The sequence below is a fragment of the Vanessa tameamea genome, chromosome 6, assembly GCF_037043105.1.
Source record: "Vanessa tameamea isolate UH-Manoa-2023 chromosome 6, ilVanTame1 primary haplotype, whole genome shotgun sequence".
Classification (NCBI taxonomy): domain Eukaryota; kingdom Metazoa; phylum Arthropoda; class Insecta; order Lepidoptera; family Nymphalidae; genus Vanessa; species Vanessa tameamea.
Window position 1 is genome coordinate 4,861,028 of NC_087314.1, and position 21,547 is coordinate 4,882,574.

Below are 21,547 nucleotides of genomic sequence, written 5' to 3' on the forward strand. Positions count from 1 at the left end.
AAAGGGTAAGTGAGCGTACAGGCACAAGGGACATAACATCTTCGTTCCCAAGGTTGGTGGCGCATTGGCGATGTAATGAATGGTTAATATTTCTTACAGCGTCATTGTCTATGGGCGGTAGTGACCACTTACCATCAGGTGGCCGCCGTGATTGTCCGCCAACCTATGCAATAAAAAAAAATTAAAAAACTTTTCGCTCTATTATTTCGTATGTTTATTGGTTTGTCAATCCCAATGCTTGCGTCTTGCTGGAATGCACATAAAAAACAGACAAAATTGTTGTGCTATGGAATATATTGTTCTTTTAGTATATAAACAACCTTTTACACACGTATTCTTAAAACTTTAAATAAATCGTACAAAATTTTGCGGAAACTGTGTTGTGATACATAACAAATGCAGAATTAAATGTAAAAATGACTTTACGCTTCTTGTGAATGACTTGCGTAAGAGTCGATGAGGTGGACGCCTGTCAATCAACGGCATAAATAAATTAGTTCTCTTTGAAATACGAATGACGGTTAAATTATTTAGATATTGTACACACAAAAATACTAAAAGCAAAATAAAAAATGGGTAGTTGGGGTACGAGGGTAAAAATTTGGGACATACAGAATTGAAAAAAAAAAAAAAAAAATTTTTAACGAAATTATAGATTTTTATTCTCCGGATTACATATATAAAAAAAATAGGATTTTACATTCGTCGACGGATTCCTAATAGGAAAAAGTATATCAACGAAAAGGTCCAGTATTCGTATTCAAACTAATTTCCGTTGACTATCAAGCATGGATTAATTTAATAGTTATAAAAATAACGGGGTGTATAAATCAATATTTTATACGCTAAAAATGGCGAGCGCGGCAATGTTTTTGTACGAAAATCTAAATTATTATATCGAGAACCCAACCGGTAAGTAGCTTAAAAAATTAAGAATTCTGTCAAAATAAATTCAAAACAATTAATATTTTTGAAATGTTTTGTCAATTATTGGAAAAAATCTCAATTGTATTATTAAATATGTAACAATATAAATTTTAAATTTAACATTTAAAAATGTTATGTTAATATTGTGAAATGACCGTCATTATTAATTTAATATTGTTAAATTTTCTTTAAATATAATGCATCTATTGGGCCCTGGTTATTGCGTGAAAGGCTTTCTTCTGCTAAGCAAAATCCGTACTATTGTCAGCCAAACGCTACCCAAAAGTATCTCTATATCTACATCCGCCAGTAGTCTAGTTTTTGAATTCAAAACCTTGACCAAACATTTTGTCGTATTTGTCGTATTTGGAATTAGTATTCTCGTGACGTCAATATTGACTTTAATTGGAATATCCAACGGTGTATCGTCAAATGACGGAGTATAAGTAACATTGTACATAAGGTCATATAATTTTTTTTATATTCTATCGTAACAACGAGAATTAGGAAAAAATGTTTTTTTTTCTTTGAGTTTATTTCGAAAGTAATTATTTATCTCCATATAATTTAGAGACACAATAACACTAATACGCAGTAAAAGAAAATTAACAATTATTAAGTTTTATTAGCGAACGTTTGAGTCAACACGCCTATAAAACCAGTATAAAGATTTGATTGAAATCTCTTCGAGACAAAAATTAGCTTATAATTGACATTCGGTTCGTTTAAACACAACTAATAAACGATCGGCGTCACCTCATGTGACATCCATTTTAGACATTATAACAGATAACGAAATAACAGACATTATTACAAAAATATAAACTAATTATTAAATTTATTAATTTAAAATAGATATTTCTATTCATGAAAATACGCTTTCAAACACGAGAGCAAAAATTGTTTAGATGGGCGGAGACATACATTAATTTCAGGTTATCTCTCAGTCGCCAAGTGCCTGGAGCTTAAAGTGCGGTATGGAACTTTAAAAAAAATTATTCCGGTAGATGATGTCTATAAACATATTATTTATAAGAGTGTTCATACGTTTCTGATTTATTACATTTGTAAAAGTAGTGTGCCCGATAGGATATACCATCGGAATCATTAAACACCATCCACCAACTGTTTTTTATTCGACTTTATCGCAATAAATTTGTTTTTTGCAAAAGTAAAATACAGTTTACGAAACTAGAAGCCTTAACACCGATTAATATATTTCAAACATTGGAAAAGTTAAACTTCTATATAAATATTCATCCCCAAATTTACTATATTAACTGATAAATTTTCAAAATGCTGTAACAGCTGTCTTCTGCCCATAAACATAAGCAACGATTTCCATACTGCTTACTTTCATAAATTACGATCATCCAAACTTTTATCTAAAGTTTCATTCCCATGGCAATGAATTTTAAAAGGTCAGTAAGGAAGGGACCTTACTGACTATTTATGTCTAAAAAATTCTTGTGCCAAATTTCATCTCGATAGACCTACAAATACAATGAGTTAAGCCTTAGCTTAACTCATTGTAGTAGTATGTACCTTGTATCAGTCAGTCGTTATAAAATTTTATTAAGTAAATTGATTAATATTCTATTTGATTATAATAGACATTCTGACATTTATTATTTTGGGTCATTTTATTAACAAAATTTATACAAAAACAGTCAAGGTGAGGAACAAAGTGAATATGTAATTATTATTTTTAATTTATGATAATAATAACCCGACGTGAATATTAAACTATTCGGTTGTTACCAATAGCCTAGTCATTATATACAAAAAACAGGCCGAGAAATGCAAATGAACCGGGAAGGCTAATTTTTCGATATGTTGTAGAGAGAAAAGAAAAGCTTAACTTGAAATAGTCGATCTCGATTTCCTATGTGCGTTCGCTGCCATCTTGAAAAAAAGGTTGATTTTCTTTTTTTACGATAACTCAGCTGTGCGTTTGCTGTTGCTTCATTTACGCCCTGCAATTTAGGTTCTATACATTTACAAACCTACCCATGATAGTTATTGAGATATCGAGGGCAAAACTGAAAAACAAAATTTCTTAATAATATTGAATACGCGTTCTGTTATATAAGTAGATCAGATGGCACAACATATTTATGGCGAATTTCAATCGCTTTCTTTCTAAAACTTTTAATCTAAAAATCAACCGCTTTTTCGTCAACAGCCGGCATTGATTTATTAAGGTTTCATCCCGATTTGCACGAAAAGATTACGTAAAAAAATCCTTAAAATTATAACAAAAGATGTCTTGCAAGAATAGGGTTGAAAGTTCTTTCAGTAGTTTTACTTAACATTTAAATGTATGTAAATATTACCAATTCAGAGGGTAATTTGAATATTTATTTCTAATTGTTTCAATGTTTTTGAAGAAGAATATAATCAATATAATAATATAAATTACTAATAGATATACATATGTAATAACTAAATACTCTTCAAAAAAATGGATATACTTTTGCGAATTTAGCGATAAAAGTTCACCCAAAACATTAACCAAAAAATTACATAACAGAATGTTTTTTTTTTTATTTTCCTCCGTGACGAATAAAGCTATTGTTATACATTTTTGGAGGTACAAATACTGACTGTGTGTGTGACTGATTATTTATGACAGCAATTTTCTCCCTTATATACTTGAGGATATCCCTAAGGCTGTGCGAATATTTGAGAGCTATTGTTTCATTAAAGGTATAATGTGTTCATTTTTTTGTAGGATGCTTTTGTTTCAATATTATATTGCATAATATATTTCGATAATTATTAATTTCAAAATGTAATATATAATATCGATACAGATATAAATTGTTCGATAAAGGATTATAATTGTAGATGATAAAAAGTGTGGAGTTAGTATTCGTTGTTTTCCATTAGAGATAAGCAATAATTTAAGTATTGTGTTTAATAATCTACGTAACTGATTGTCGGAAAGGAGTAACTATAAGTTTCTTGCCAGTGTTTCTCGGTAGAATCTACATTCCAATCGGTGGTGAAAAAGTACTCACAAAAGAGCATTCTTTGATTTGATTTGACATACTTTTTAATTTTCAGTTCCAGAAACAAAAGATTGGTTCATGGCTGGTAACCCGTTAAAACTTATCACATTACTAGCATGCTATCTGCTCTTCTGCTTACGTCTGGGCCCCTGGTATATGAAAGATAGGAAACCATATCAATTAAGGAATGTTATCAAAATATACAACGTATTTCAAATTCTTATCAGTCTCTATTTATTTTATGAGGTAAGGATTTATGTAGAACTTACATGCTTTATTTCACTAAGGTTGATGGCAATTAAATATTATTAAAATATATTTATTATTAGTCGTGTACCTGCTGGGGTATGCCATTGGAAACAGTATTCAGAAGCCCAAGATTTTTTAAAGTATTAGAATTATTTTGGTGATGTATAAATACCTTAATTTTTATCATTACCCGTGTTCCGTGAACAAAAAGGAACGAGTGCAACCCTGCTAACAAAAATTGTCTGAAATTAATAGACTTTATATCGTGGAATTTTAATACCTTGACTTCATATTTAAGTGCAAACCGTTATAGATTATTGGAAACTGCTACAAAAAGCTGTCTGAAATTCCAAACTAAAGAGCAGCTTATCTTTACATAGTATAAAACAAAGTCGCTTTCTCTGTCCCTATGTCCCTTTGTATGCTTAAATCTTTAAAACTACGCAAAGGATTTTGATGCGGTTTTATTTAATAGATAGAGTGAATCGAGAGGAGAGAGGAAGGATTTTGTATATAATACATAGACAATATAGTTAAGTAACACTGATAATTTTAAAAGTTTCTAATGTGATGTCGTAAATTTATACATTTTTTGTGCTTACATTGTACTACTAGATAGATCAAAATAATGTACTACAGAATTGTACACCTCAAAAATGTCTACAAAAAAGTCCGCGATGGTATATGTCTATCTCTTAAAGATAACCTACAATAAACATTTTTTTATCGTTTAGTTTTTACGAGAAATAATGGCTTATTTTCGAAGCGATTTTAAGCAATATAGCATTAATCCTTATCCAATTAGGTACCTTAAATAAATTGTGCATTCAATATAGATCAATATGGCCCTTTACAGCATGATTTAATTTCTTAATTTTCGAAGATATTCTATAGGCGCGTCGGAGGCCGCGGTTCTCCATTTAGCACTTTGAATTTAGCAGCGATCGGACGCGGTTATTGTTGGAGCTCTCTAGCGAGGGAAATAACAATCCATACTTCCATACTAATTATTAATATTATAAATGCGAAAGTAACTCTGTCTGTCTGTCTCGCTTTCACGCCAAAACTACTTGACCGATTTAAATGAAATTTAGTACACAAATAGTCTAGAGCCTGAGAAAGGACATAGGCTACTTTTTATTTGGAAAAAAGTGCTGTAAAGGGTTGAAAAGGGGGATGAAAGGTTGTAAGTTGTTGAAAGTATTGTCATGTTTAGAATTTTTAGAACTAGGAGCATAAAACTTATTATAGGCTGTACACTTATAAAATAACATATCATGACACCCACTCAGGAGGGAATTTTGGATATTCTACCCCTAAATGGGTGAAATAGGGGTTGAACGTTCGTATGGAATTTTTTAAGTTATAAACATGAAACTTTATTTTTGGGATACTGATTAAAAAGGACTAGATACTTATTTAAGTGTTTCTGCATAGTCTACCCCTACGGGGACGATATAAGGGTTGAAAGTTTGTATAGAAGTCCGTCATTTTTGAAGTCAGAAGCATGAAACTTTATTTTTGAGCTACTGATTAAAAATGAGTAGATACGTATTTAAGCGTTTCTTGATATTTTAGGCCTAAAGGGAAAAATAGGTGGTAAAATTTCGTATTCAGGTTAGTCTGGAAGTCTGTCATTTTGATGTTAGAAGGTCGAAATTTTTATTAATTATTTTTGGGCTACCGATTAAAAATGAGTTGATTCGCATTTAAGCGTTTCTGGATATTCTACCCTAAGGGCTGAAATACACACCAATGTGGTATACAAAGAGTTCTTAATTTTACGTAATATTTTAAGTTAATTTGTAAATATATTCATATTCTACGCCGGCAAAGCCGCGGGTAACAGCTAGTATTAGTATAAAATAAATATTTAAATGATAAATGGAGTACTATTATTTGGTATTAGGGTTTTGTGGTAGCCCGTCTGGGTGCCAACGAATCACCACGTATTTTACAGGCACAAGACCCTTAACATCTTAGATCCCAATGTTGATGGCGCATTGGCTATATAAAGAATGGCTAATATTTCTTACGGCTGGTTATGCGTATGGGTGCTGGTTACCACTAACCATCAGTTGGTCCATTTACCCGTCCACCAACTTATACTTCAAAAGGATACGTAAAAGTACAATAAATACAAAATAAATTTACACTCTGTTTCATGTGTTGAAATTTTATTAAAAAACTAAGCTGAGCTAAAGATATAATAATTATTTAAACTTAAAATGATTACTGAATATTTCAGCCATAAATATTAATGAACATTTTCTCTCTCTTCTGAAGTCAATTATAATATAATATTTATACAACTTACGTACCTACTTACTATAATACTTATATATACAATAATTTGCCGTCATAAAAAATGTATTTTTAAATTATTTTTCTTGTTACAGGGAACAATTTACATATTTTTCACAGATTTCAACTTTTACTGTAAAGGTGTAGATGATGTAGATTCACCGTCAAGATTAAGGGTGATTTTTTAGACATTTTATTCAATTTATGACAAAATAAATAAGGATTATCTTTCTGATGAGACGAAACAGTAATCTTATTCCATACGTCCATACAAAATGTGATAATAGTTAAAAGACATTTGACGAATAATACACGAATTCAATTTAATTACATTCCATTGAATATTTGGATTTATACCTAGATCCAGATTGTACTAAAATGTAAAAGCTAACGAAAATAGCGACAGTATAATAGGAATGAACTTTAAATTTAAAAATATTTTTCAAATGTACTCATACGGGCCTAATTGTATCAAGTATATGCAGACGTTTTTTCTTATACGTTATTTTATACTACTTAAAAATTTATTCACTTGAGCAATAATCAACGTAAATGGAGTTTATTTGTTTTTGTATTGTAGTATCTATTGGATATTTACACAGATTTACATTCTTCCAGATAGCAAAAACAATTTGGATATATTACATTGTGAAAATAATCGATCTCATGGACACGGTATTTTTCGTGCTTCGAAAATCAGACAGACAAATTACGTCACTTCATGTCCATCATCACACACTGATGCCGATTGCTACATGGGTGGCTATAGTTTTCTTTCCAGGTAAAAAAATATTATATTAATGATATTGTACTAATTTATTTATGTATATTGTACGTTCTCCGCAATTAAGTAGGTTTTAACAGATACTCCATTCTACTTCCCAAATACCTGGGAATTTATATTCATGTACTTTATGTTTATCAACGTTTTCTATTTTTGTTTTTTCTTGTTATTTAATAACATAGTGTCAAGAAATAATAATTAGATTAAAAAATGTTCTCTGTTTATTTATATTTTTCATATATCAATTAATAAATAATTAAAGAAAGCTCTTCAATATTTGTTAAAATTTAATATTTTAAGTGTATGAAACAATCAAAGAGATTTTGTTATTGTAGATTTTTTGAATATTCTTTAATGTCTTTGGAAAATTTTATTGAAATTTCTGTTTTCTGTGATACGAACTGTGTTTACAAGAATTTCGCTGATTATCGTGGATGATTTTAGTTATGCTTGTATTTGAAGAATATTGATATTACGTGTGTATCCAATTTGTAACAGACTAGCTTGAAGTTCTTCGTCACTATTGTCACTTAGTTAAAAAAAAACTTAGGTTTGATTTTTTTTTTTTGACTTTACAGGAGGTCAAGGCGTACTTATAGGATATATCAACGCTTTGGTGCATGCTATTATGTATACTTACTATCTACTCGCCGGTCTAGGAGATAAGTACAAGAAATATCTCTGGTGGAAGAAATATTTAACTATGCTGCAATTGGTAAATCAATTTTATCATCATTTCAATAATTAAAATTTAAAGTATTATTTCTTTATTTAAAGTAGGTATTTAAAATATTATATACTAAAACCTCCAAATCGCGATTACCTTCTGGTATAAGTTTTGTGCATGGGTATCGGGAGATATGCCTTCAATACGCGGAATGTGTTGCCTAACACGTGCTCAAACTGAGCTTATGATTGGCGGGTACTTCACGTCACATATAATTGCAAAATATTATAAACGCCAAATCGTTTTAATGTCATTCGCATCGCAAACTGCATTGTGAGTGAACACGTCATTGTGAGCAAAAAAATATCCTTATCTTTTAGATAAGCATAAACAAAACCTTGCGTTTCGAGCTCGAGTAGTTGTTGTTTGCGTTATGAACCTTATGTGTAATGGAAGAGAACTCTTATCTGGATAACAATGTTATGCAGTTATGTGATTATGTTGACGACTTTGAGAATGGAGATTTACTAGCAGCGGAACGAGTTGTACGAAACTTTGAAGATTATACACAACCGATGAATTCAAATAATATGGAATGTAGTTCAAATAAACGTAGTCGTTTAGAAGCGATGGAGAATAAAGATGAAGAATGGACGCAGGTTTCCCGAAGTAGGGCGAAAAGAAGATCTATAGAGGATATTCAATTAAGTGTTACTTGCAAAGATAAATTTCCTAAACAATTTGCTTTGGCTAAATTACTTAAATCGCATAATATTGATGGCGTTATGAAAATTAAATTTGTTTATCCTTATAAAATTCTTATGAGGTTTAACACAGAAGACTTAGTGGAGAGGTTTATGAACTGCGTAGGACTTCGTAGTATGGGTTGAAGGAGCCAAAAAACATGGGAGGTAGGAATTTAGGTATTGTTAAGGATGTCGATTCAGATTTATCAGAAGCAGATTTATTAAATTATCTACAATGAGAAATCGAAATTTTGTCGGTTAAGAGGCTTAGTCGTAGAAGCGGCAGTGAGTGGACGGCGAGTAAATCTATTAGAGTTGGGTTCAAAGGATTTTCCTTACCTCCTTATATTTTTATACTGGATTTGAGAATCAAAGTTGAACCTTTCATATTTCCTGTAACCCAGTGCTCCAAATGTTGGAGATTCGGACATACAAAAACTTTATGCCCTTCTAATAAAATTATATGCCCAAAGTGTGGTGGACATCATGAAAATTGCGAAAGTACCTGATTCATGTGTGTCAACTGTGGAGGAAAGCATATGGCGTTATCAAAATCTTGTCGAATTTATAAGAAGGAAAAAAGAGTCAGCGAACTTATGTCAGAATTTAATGTCACATATAGGAAAGCATTGTTATTATACATGCCCCCTTCTCGTTCACCTTGCGAAGAGTCGCAGTCACAGAATAGATCTTCCACACACGGTAACCTTAGCGGTGATGCTAAAATTGTTGATGTACATAGATCTTCAGATTCTTCATCTCCTACTTTTGCCGAGGTAGTTTGATCGGTGAACCCCCGAACTAAAAAAGTGACACCTAAAAAAAGTGTATCAACGAAGACTATGCCTTAAAAGCAATCTGGGCAAGAAAATATAGTGGACGCTACTTTAATGGAAGTATCTCAATATATGAGTTGAGAAGAAGAAGTGGAGTGCCCTCCCCCTTGCGAAGAGACTCGACATGAACCTGAAACTGAGGATCGATCATTGTCTTTTAAGGAACTGATTCAGAAAATTAGGAAGATTTTTATTTTAAAAAACTACAATGTTTTTTTAAAAATTAAAAACTCGTTACAAGTTGTTATGGACTGGGTAGTAGCTTTTGTTTCAAAAAGCATTTCAGATGTATCAGAGGTTTTTAAAAGTATGTCTTTATTTATAAATGAATAGTAGTTATGTAAAACAGTTAAATTTTAATATATTTCAATGGAATGCTCGTAGTTTAAGGCCATATTGTCATCTTTTAAGAATTTGTTGGTCCAGGAGAAAATTCATGTGGCTGCTGTCACAGAGACGTGGTGGAATTCGGAATATAAATTGAAAGTTAGTAATTATAATATATATAGGCTCGATAGGAATGTCCCATATGGGGGTGTAGCCCTAATAGTGTTAAAATCTATAACGTCACAAAGGGTTAATTTTCAAAATAATAACTTGGGCATGGAAATTATTTGGATTAAAGTATTTAACTGCGACCTACTGGAAAATATTATATGTATATATTGCTCTCAAGAAGTTTATACGGCACAGGCTGACTGGGATTTCTTATTTAATCTTTCAACTACTAAAACAATTGTTTTAGGTGACTATAATGGACATCATACGGCCTGGTCTCACAAAACTGATATTTCAATGGTCCGTAGTCGCTTAGATTATACTAGTTTTCTTTATGGAGACAGTTCTCAATCCAGTCTTAAAATACTTGACTGGATTCAAAATCAGGCTTTGCGGATTATAGGTGGTTTTATAAAAAGTACTCCTATCCATGTAATGGAAAGTGAGCTTTCATTACAGCCTCTATTTCTTCGTAGGGAATATTTGGGCCATAAATTTTATCTTAAAAATAAATCATATAAGCTCAATTCAATTTCTGTTTTATTAAATAAGTTATCCGATTTAATGCTACCTTACCGCTGGGTAAAGAAAAAAAATCCTTTATTAGATTCTATTCATAATCACCTTCATAATACAGTTGTAAATATCAGTCCACAGTTAGAAATGTTTTCTTTAGATATATGGATTAGTGGAATTAATTTACAGAATGTTATTAAATCGAGTATTAAAGATATATCTTTATCTTTTTAGACGACCTTCATGGTCGAGAAGTGTGTACACCGGTTTTCATGGGTACGCCGCTCCGAGGTCCCGGGTTCGATTCCCGGCCAAGTCGATGTAGAAAAAGTTCATTAGTTTTCTATGTTGTCTTGGGTCTGGGTGTTTGTAGTACCGTCGTTACTTCTGATTTTCCATAACACAAGTGCTTTAACTACTTACATTGGGATCAGAGTAATGTATGTGAAGTTGTCCAATATTTATTATTTATTTATTATATCTAAACTAAAAAGGGCTTACACAAATTTTCAACTAAATTCATTTTATTTCGATCTATGTTCAGAGAACTATGCAGGGATTTATAAGATATTCACGGATGGATCAAAAGATAGTAACAGAAGTGGTGCGGCGTTCTACGATCCTCAAGTTAACTGTAAAGCTAAATTTCAAATTAATTGTACATTGTCTAAAATGCGTATAGAATTAATAGCTATAGCAAAGGCTTTGTCTTATATTAAGTCGATCAATGGGAATAAGTTTGTCATATTTACAGACGCTAAAAGTGCTTTGCAACATTTAGCTCGGTGTACCTCGAATTTTCAAGTCCCCGTAGTTCAATCCCCGTAGCTTATGAAATAATAAAGTTAATCTTGGAATTAAACGCCTCACCTAAATGCCTATATTTACAAAGGATCCCATCTCATAGTGGCATAATGGAAAACGATATAGTAGATGAGCTTGCTAAACAAGGATGTTCAGACGGCTTAACAGTAAGGAAAATTAATTTAATTTAATTTTAAGTAAGCCAGCTTTCGCCGGCGGTTTTTCCGAACCGATACGACTTAGGAACCTTCAAGAAAAGAGCGTACTCTTTCCTGAAAGGCCGGCAACGCACCTACAAGCCCCCCGGTGTTGCAGATGTCCATGGGCGGTGGTAGTCACTTTCCATCAGATGAGCCTCCTGCTCGTTTGCCACCTATACTATATATAAAAAAAACAACAAAACCATTCTATAGCGAGTGTTTATTTATTTCTAACAATCGTTGCTTGGATTTATGGAAAACATATTTCGATGAAAGGTCCACCAAGAAGGGTATTTGGTACAAGACTATTCAGCCGGAACCGATGAGTTCTCTTTGGATCAACAATAGCTTAAATAGATATGATATAGAACAAGTTTGCTTATATGATGAATAAGCCTGATTCCCCTTATTGTGCAGAATGTGATAAAATCGAGGATATGTATCATATAGTAATGGAATGTATCCGGAACGAACCGTTACGTTCTGAAATATTTATGTCTCATGGGTTTATTAGAGAAGTCGTGGGATTAAACTGCGTCCTGGCATATCCTTTGTCCGCGGCTGCCAGGGCTCTTTATAAACTGGTAAGATTGGGTTTGAGCGTAAGATGATCAAGATCATCATGTCTCAAACACATTTTTTCTGGTAAAGGAAGACGTATAGAGCGTCAGTCATTTGTGTGACCAAGCTTTTTAAATAAAGAAAAAACATATATATATCGTTTTGATGTCAAAAATCAAGAGTCAATCAATTTGAGGACAAATCGTATCGATTTTAGGCACCGGTTAATAGGAAATTAAAGTAGTATATCTATACTAAACAATTTAAATAGTTACTTTTGGCGATTTATCCTTCCGATTTACTAAATATAGTGATGCGTAACGAAGTAATAAACTGAAATGTTATCGATACATTTATTATCATTCCTATATTTTTAAGATACATTTCTTAAAGGCGTTAGTTATTTTCTGTAGTTTTCATAACATATCGTGATTTTATGATTCTTGTCAACCTATTTACTTGATGTTTACTTCATTTTTAATAATATACCTTTAATCAATTATAAGAATATTTAATAAATTAAATATATCAGCAATACTAGGCTTGCAGTTTTGAAAAAATGGGACCATAGCCCACAGTACTGGGCCAGCACTGGTTTAAGGCAAAAAGGCTGGAAAGTCCATAGTGGGTGATATAATCGATTTTACTCGTTGCATTACAGTAGTCTCCACACTAGACTAACGCTTCTTATGCATTATTATTACAAAATAACCTAAACGTTAAAATAACACAATGTCCATGGAGCTACGTAATAAGCTGAATTACATCTAAGTAAAGTCGCATGTCCTAATTAATTATTCATAAGAAAAAACATTATTCTTTATTTATTATTTTTTATTTGTTTCAGATACAGTTCACGATCATTGTAGTTCACAATGTTAATAGTTTATTCTACCCATGTTCCTTCCCGTTTATGTTAAAATTACTTTGTATATTCTATGGACTAGTATTCCTAAATATGTTCGGAAAATTTTACTATTACAACTACGTTAAGAGTAAAAATGATAAAGATATAAAAAATGTACCAAATAAAATAAAAAAATCAGTTATAAATAAAACGCACTAGTGTTCAATTAAGCTATTGATAGCACCTAGTTAAATAAATGTATGGTATTTATTAAAATATTTATCAACATTAGAGGTTTTTTTTTATTTTAAATTAGTTTACGTCCCGATGTAACCCTGTCGCTCACCTACAGTTTCTGTACCACCAATCAAAATCAGATTAACTAATTGAATTTTAATCGTCATTGGATAATAGCAGTTGATGACGTAAAACGTGGCTTTTAAAAAGAGCTTTCAATATCTCAACATTATTATTCCTACGATACTTACCTCCAACTTTCTGAAACGCTGATTGCTCAATGAATTAATCTGACTTTATCACATTAACCAATAGAGCAAAAGGTTGAGCGTTCTTTATTCATTCTGATTAGTAAGTCTGACTTTAGTTTGTGTTTCTGAAATTGGAGGTTGCTTACGTACATTTTTACAGTTATTTCCGAAAAACGGTACGTAAAAGATTGACACAATGATGATAACAACGTTATCTATATTCATAATGTTGAGCAGGTCTACGATAGACCCGATCGAAGCCAATCCACAATTACAGATCACCAAAAAAAAATTTTTTTAGTTGACGACATGTATTCGCAAAATTCGTATAATCGAGATATTTCGATATTAAATCCATAAAATTTAATGACATGACAGTTCAACGAGATGGCCCAGTGGTTAGAACGCGTGCATCTTAACCGATGATTTCGGATTCAAACCCAGGCAGGCACCACTGAATTTACATGTGCTTAATTTGTTTATCTCGTGCTCGGCGGTGAAGGAAAACATGATGAGGAAACCTGCATGTGTCTAATTTCAACGAAATTCTGCCACATGTGTATTCCACCAACCCGCATTGGAGCAGCGTGGTGGAATATGCTCCATACCTTCTCCTCAACGGGAGAGGAGGCCTTAGCCCAGCAGTGGGAAATTTACAGGCTGATTATGTTTATGTATGACAGTTCAACGGGCGGCCATGTGTGACGTTAACGGGTGCATTCAGAGTGTTCCAAATAATAATTTCGTGCAGGGTACGGTGAGCTCAATGAAAACTTATCCACAATAAACCGTATTTCTTTTGCATGATGCTTAGCTGTATAACAATATAATGATTTTTAATATTGATTATTTTGATAGAAGCAGTGACAAACACTGTGTAAACAAGAGAAGTAAATATAAAATTGTAATATGAAGTTCCAACTCCGCAAAGGGATAATAACCATCCCGGAGTTTTTAATAAGTTCATGGATACTTTTACCTAATTTTTCCAAAAACTAAATTGCAAACTTATGTCGAAAAAACATATTATGGATTTTTTTCTCGATACATAAAAAACAGAAATAATTGAGCTCATGTAAACACAATTACGACGCTTAATTGCCAAAATACAACCTGATTTACTGGGAAGAGTGTGCTAAAACACTCGATTGTGTGGCACACGAAATTATTTTAAATAAAGTTAAGCAATATGATGTTAAACTTTTGATATCATTGATTCATATATAAGTCAAAGAATCTGACAGGTTTTTTAAATGAGATGTTTAAAATGGACATTCCACAGGAATCAATTTCGGGTCCATTTCTGTTTTCGGTATAATTAATGATCTCAAATTCTATGTTGACATTATTTGTGGCTTTGTATTGTTTGCTGATTATTACTCTTTAAATTTGACAGAAAAAACACTTATTACTATAATGTAAAAAAGGTATTATCACCGAAATAGAATTGGTTCACAATTACCAATAATTTGGTTTGTCACTTGAGATTCATAGTTTCAATGGTATTCTCATTTATCATCTGTTATAGACAAACCCAAGCAGGCAAGTCGGCAGCATACGAAGTAAGACAGACTCGAGGAAGTAAGACAACTCACTGACATTGATACTGCTAGTTTGGTACATCTTAGTTGTCTTCATAGAATCATGTCTTATGGTATATTATTTTGGGGTTATGCTTCTAACTTAAAAATAATAGTCACTCTGCAAAAAAATACGGTTTGAGGGATCTTCGGGATGTTTTTGATAAAATAGGAATACTTACGATAGCGTTACAATGTATTTACAACAGACCCATGTATATCCATAACAACGTAGATAATTTTGATATAAATAGTTACAAACATTGTATAAACACGAGAAGTAAAGATAATCTTGCAAGACCGAGCTTTCGACCTTACAAAGTTAGTACTTCCTTCCTGGGCAGGATATTCGTTTATATAAAAAAAACCACAGAACATTTTACATTTACTTTGGAAAATTTGGAAAAAACGGGGAAAAACAATTTTAAAATAACTCCGCAAGAAAATTCACACGAGCACATGATGCGCAAGACATGACGTTGCGCTGGCCGGCGGGAGAGGAGGAGGCGGTGTTTGCTGGCCGCTGGATAAGTGGGTGTCATCTATATAATTATTCTTATTAGGTTAGGTTTTTGTTTACTAAAGCATACGGTTAGTTTACCTTTTTATGTTTAAATATCGAAATAATTAAATATTAAATTTATTTTAAATATAAATTATTCACATGTATTACATACATCTATCTAAATATTTTTTATTTTTTTGCGTTTTCTAAAGTCATTCTACGGTAATTCCTTTGACATATGTTTTATCCAATTCACGTATCAGAAGCAGGTATAAATTATTAGGTACCTAATTATTCACCTTACATTTGTTTTTCTTGATTACGAGATACGGTTTGATTAAGTTTTAATTTCCTGCGTTCTTTCTTTTATCTTTTTCGTCACTATAATGCCTTGAAAAAGACTTCAGATTTCTCGGCAGACTGCTATTGCAAAGCGGCTGCGATTTTTGCGCAGCAATGAAACAGTCGATGAAAATATGCATATGTTGGCTAGCGATCAGTGAACAAAAGCGTGCTATGTATCCCTAGCAAGCCTTTGTTCGGCGTACTGACAACGAGAATCAAGTGCTGAACGTTCTCAACGCTTGGCCTCACAGAATTCCCAAACTTTGGCAAACCACGAACGAGAATCAAACACTGAACGTTTTCAACGTTTGGCCTTACAGAATTCCCAAAATTTGACAAACCGCGAACGGGAATCAAGCGCTGAACGTTCTCATCGATTAGCACAGCAAAATGCATGATCAGGAAGGAATAGAACTCGCAGGCAACGTAATTTATTGAATTCTGCATTTGCTTATGATTGTACCCTTGACTATGCTGAGCTAAATGATATTGATATTGGCAGAATGTATAAAATATGCAATTTATGCCAACGAACAAAATGGGCGGCTAAAGCTCCTGGACTGTGTTGTAGTGGTGGCAAAGTAAATATACCTAACATTGTGGAACCAACATCAGTTTTTAAAGAACTGATATCAGGCTCACATCCATCTCACTCAAGACAATATAACACACTTTTTCAGGTGACTTCATTTGGTGAAAAAATTCGTGAGGGAAACTTTAAAAGTCCAGGGACAAGTTTATCATTTGATTAGTACTTTACTTCCAGCTGAAGGTGCACAAATTTTTGCAAATATATTTTGTTTCTCATGCAGATCAGGTATACTTGTGCTTTCAGGATGACACAGGTACTTACCGGGCACGGATGCTTCGGTAAGTACCTGCACGGGATAGCACGGCGGGAGGTGTCACCCTCCTGCCACGAGTGTTATTTATTTATTTATTTATAATACAAAACTATATACATATCATTACAGGACATGGTTGTCCTAATTGGATATTACAGCACGTTTAACAATATTTAAAATAATGATAGTTCGGTCAGATCGCCGCACGATAATTATTGACGTCACCATCCCTCATGACGAGAATCTCGTGAAGGCTGAGAAGGATAAGCAAATAAAATATCTTGACTTAGCTCACGAGGTTGTCGCCATGTGGGAAGTGGATACAGCAGTTATTGTGCCGATAGTCGTTTCAACGAATGGCCTAATGGCCAAGAGCCTTGAGAAACACCTTAAGAGGCTCTCGTTAGGCAGCTGGGTCAAGGGCCTGATGCAGAAGGCAGTACTCCTCGGCACGGCGCGTATTGTGAGGAAGTTCTTCTCTCTGGGGCCCTGACCACCGGTGGCTTGGACCCTGTTCCCGCCACTGGTTGGCCTCTGTATTTTATATTTTTAAATATATTTTATATATTTTATATTTAAAAATGTATTATACATGAGTGAGAATAAATAAAGTTACAAAAATTTTTAAAAGAAGTCTACGTTATATATGATATAGTCCAAGTGGCTATAGAGGTGAGTTCACTCAGGCTGCAATAAAACAAATCTACCGTGTCGGCTATGACGTGTGGGACGACCGTCAATGCGTCACGGTAGCATCCGAAAGCGATCCCGTGGCGGCCGCCTATGAGACGGAGGGGTACCGCTGGTTTTTTAGTGGGTATTCCGGTGTACAGGGTAGCAAGCATCTTGGTCACCGGCGACTCCCAAATACCCCCCACTTCCACGTGGGGGAAATGCGTTACGCGTTTTTCCAGCGAAAAAAAAAAATCAAACTGTAATAAAGTCATGGGTGGGATGGGATTACTTTTATATTTGCTGGGGATTTTCGACAAACTTTATTTATTTATAGTTAGGCAAACTAGAGCAGACATTGTAAAATCTTGCCTTAAAAATTCCTCATTATGGAAGTTTGTTCATACCTTAATACTATCTACGAATATGAGAGCACATTTAGGGGGAGGTAGTACCAATTTTTCTTCAAAGTTACTTTTAATAGGAGACAAGAAAGTACCTCGTTTTAAAAATAAATTTGAAATTGATCGCGATTTAGGAGAAAGAGTGACTAGCATTGAAGATTTAATATCAAAAGTTTACCCCGATATCATCGAAATAGAAAATAAAGATTATTATCAATCGATGTGTCATAGGGCAATATTGGCGGTGAGAAATAGTAGCGTTGACGAAATTAACGACCTAATTTTAAGTAAACTTCCAGGAGATACAATGTAATGGATCAAGAAGATGCGGTCCAATACCCACAGAAGTTTCTTAATTTTTTAAAGCAGAGTGGCCTTCCCCCACATTCCCTCAAGTTAAAAACAGGTGCCCCAATAATTTTACTTAGAAATATCAAACTACCAAATGTATGTAACTGGACCCGAATTCAAGTCAAATTTCTTCGCAATAACGTGATCGTTGCAATAGTTGCAATAGTCAAAACTATTGGTCAAACAGTGCTTATACCTCTCATCCCAATGATTCCAAATGATTTACCTTTTAATTTCAAAAGAATTCAATTTCCTGTTTAGTTATCTTTTGCCATAACTATTAATAAATCACAGGGGAAAACTTTTAAACAAATAGGAATCGATTTACGATTTACATTCACACGGCCGACTATTTTTCATTTGTTGCGTTGTCAAGATCGGGTTACGGAGAAAATCAGTATGTTCTTCTGCCAGAAGAAAATAAAACTAAAAATATAATTTACGCAGAAGTACTTTAAAATATTATAGCTAGTTTAAAATAAAAGTTAACAAATAAGCTATATTATACTGTACAGAATTGAGTGGTTGCAATTAATATTTGTCGATGTTCATACATACACACACTATAACTATAATATTATTTAATGTAAATTATTTTTGATTGAAAAAATAGTACTGCGTTTCGTGCTTGTTCTTTTCGGTAGAATCAACATTCGGAATCTATGGTAGCTTGATATTAAAATTAACCTTGTATATTGAGCCTAATTGAATAAATTATATTTTGATTTTAAAATAAAGCTTTCCGCTTCTAAATGGAACACTCTTTAACTATAAAAATAGTTCAAATATGTCTCACTAGGCAAAGAGACAACGGAATCAATCAAGGTAATATTAATATTAAAAAATATGAAATCTTTGAAATAAAAGTGACATCAATATAATTCCATAGGTTCTTTTTAGTTATTATTTGATGCCTTCTTATACTATTCATGGTGCAGATGCCCGTTTTAAAATAAATTGTTTAATAAATTGAATGAAAAAATAATCAGATTTTTATTACATGTGGTTTGGAATTAGCTCAGAGTATACAACCATTGTTTATATGCGAATATTTATATAACATACGAAACCAAAACGAAATTTATAAACGAATAATATCAATACAATTAGCAAGCAGATAATACATATTCATGCATACATATTTGTTTAAAATTTGCTTACGTATAAATCAAATAAATGTAATTCTGAAATTTGCAAGTTTTAGTTTTATTGATCTTTTGGCTATGTAAATGTTTCGTGTATGAGTAGATCAAGTGCCACGGTCTATATAGGGTTCTTGAACATGACTTAGCACTTGTGTCTGTAGTTACACTGACTCACTGATTTTTCGATCAAAACTAAACAAAGATATCTTTACTATATGTATAAGGTATCATGCTTAGTTTTGATGCATTTATGAATCAAACATTTTATTATTCTTAATACTTATATTTTTATAATAAAATAGGTATGCAGTCTGATAAGAAGACCACGTGATAATAATGACCATGAGAACTTAACACGTGTCTGTAGTTACACTGGCTCACTGATTTTTCAATCCGGAACAGAACAAATAGCCGGTTAGCGGTGTAATAAATATGCTTATATAGGTATATATTATATTTATTTTTTTTGTAACTACAGGCACGAGGGACATAACATCTTAGTTCCCAAAGTTGGTAGCGCATTGGCGATGTAAGGAATGGTTAATATTTCTTACACCGCCATTGTCCATGGGCGATGGTGACCACATACCATCAGGTGGCCCATTTGTTCGTCCGTCAACGTCAACCCAGAGACGAGCTTGCACAAATCAAATATGATTGATAGGTGTAAATTTTGATTAATAAATTACCATTTATATTGGTGGTTTATCTCAAACAATATGTATCAGGCTTTTGAGCCATTAAAAACATTAAAATTGATTCGCGCCTAGTATATATTTCAATGTGATTTTTTAAATTATTTTTTAAAGACAATTAGTACGTACTGTTGTTTTTTTTCATTTATAAATTCTTTGTTATTTTACTTTTTACTGTAAAATGCGGTAGACGGTGAATACTTCAAACAATGTATATATATTATATTTAAATTGCTGAGTCAATAATGTATTAATGTTTAATTTAAATTTAAAGCACATGCATATTTATACGTACCTATCTTTGTTGTGGAATGTCTAGTTGTCAAACGTTATGATTTTCAAAAATCGAATATTTATTTCCTTCAAGCAGGTATTGTGTGAAACTATTTGTATAGTAATTTTCTTTTTCATTTATTATATAAATAAATAAATTGCCAGACAGGAATAATTTCATTTGTCTACATGATTAATTCAGTAGTCTTGTAGTAATAAAAATCATTCCTCTGTTTATATAATCAGCCTGCATATAGAAAGTTTATAATTTTTTCAAGTAATTTACAAGATAGTAACTGTAGTAAACTGTTAGAACTAGCATAAACCGTACAATGTAAATTGTCGTAGTTGTCTAAATAGCTCACTAGTTGGAGCCACTGTCTATGCCGCGATTTTGTCATTCTGTTCGGTCGTATTATATTCACTCTCTCTTGTGTCAACTGTTGTACTGTGCTAACTGGATTACAAATAAATCTCAGTATACCAATTTAATCTTTCGTTATTTTCGCCCAATCCCATCATACAGAATTCAAAGATAAAATCGGTTAAAATGAGAAAGGAACAATATAAATAAAATAACTCAATAGCAAACATGTTCCGTTTTACATAACAGATTATATTGAAAGAAAACAATAAAATTAAAACTACACACATTTAACATTTAATATTATTTTGTTTTATAACAAGACGCATTGACTTAACCCGTAACCCGCTAAATGTAATTAAACACTAGTATAATTATGTGCATAAAACTTACATTATACGATTTCAATATTTCGATAAAATGATTCAGAATATTGCATACAATAATGCAAATCAGAATAATAAAATAGACACATATTCTGAAAGTAATTTTTAAAGATGGCGTAGACAGGAATTTAATCGTCATGATAAAAGTAGACTGGGAGGGTTTTTATATGCCCGAAAGAAGAAGAAAAAAGAAGAATTTTAAGGCTATCTCGCCAATGCCATTGAACCGCTATGATCTGTTCAAAAGCTTACAATAATGAAGATCAACCTGAAAAATGTATGGGTCTTAAATATACTACTTATTATAAATAAAATATCTAAAATCACTACCGATCCTAGGTCTACTAAAAATATTCAAGGTTTTAATTAGTACATTTTTATAGTAAACAATGAGTGTTACCATAAATATATTGAGAGAAAGATTTCCTATCCGATTAGGACGATAATTGTATGCAATTATCTAACTCAATTAAGGCATTTTAAGGTATTTCTATTAGTATTTTTTCTTATAATATTCAACGGAAATTTAAAGTAAAAAAAA

General features: G+C 32.4%; 1 protein-coding gene across 1 annotated transcript; it reads left to right on the forward strand.

Annotated features, from left to right (window-relative positions):
• Positions 1 to 768: 768 nt before the first annotated feature.
• LOC113393266 (very long chain fatty acid elongase 7-like) lies at positions 769 to 13,244 on the forward strand. The gene is made up of 6 exons (XM_026630060.2): positions 769 to 912; positions 3,997 to 4,187; positions 6,590 to 6,670; positions 7,113 to 7,275; positions 7,857 to 7,993; positions 12,954 to 13,244. Exons 1-6 carry the CDS (start codon positions 852 to 854, stop codon positions 13,170 to 13,172), a joined length of 852 nt encoding a protein of 283 aa, XP_026485845.2. The 5' UTR covers positions 769 to 851; the 3' UTR covers positions 13,173 to 13,244.
• Positions 13,245 to 21,547: the final 8,303 nt, after the last annotated feature.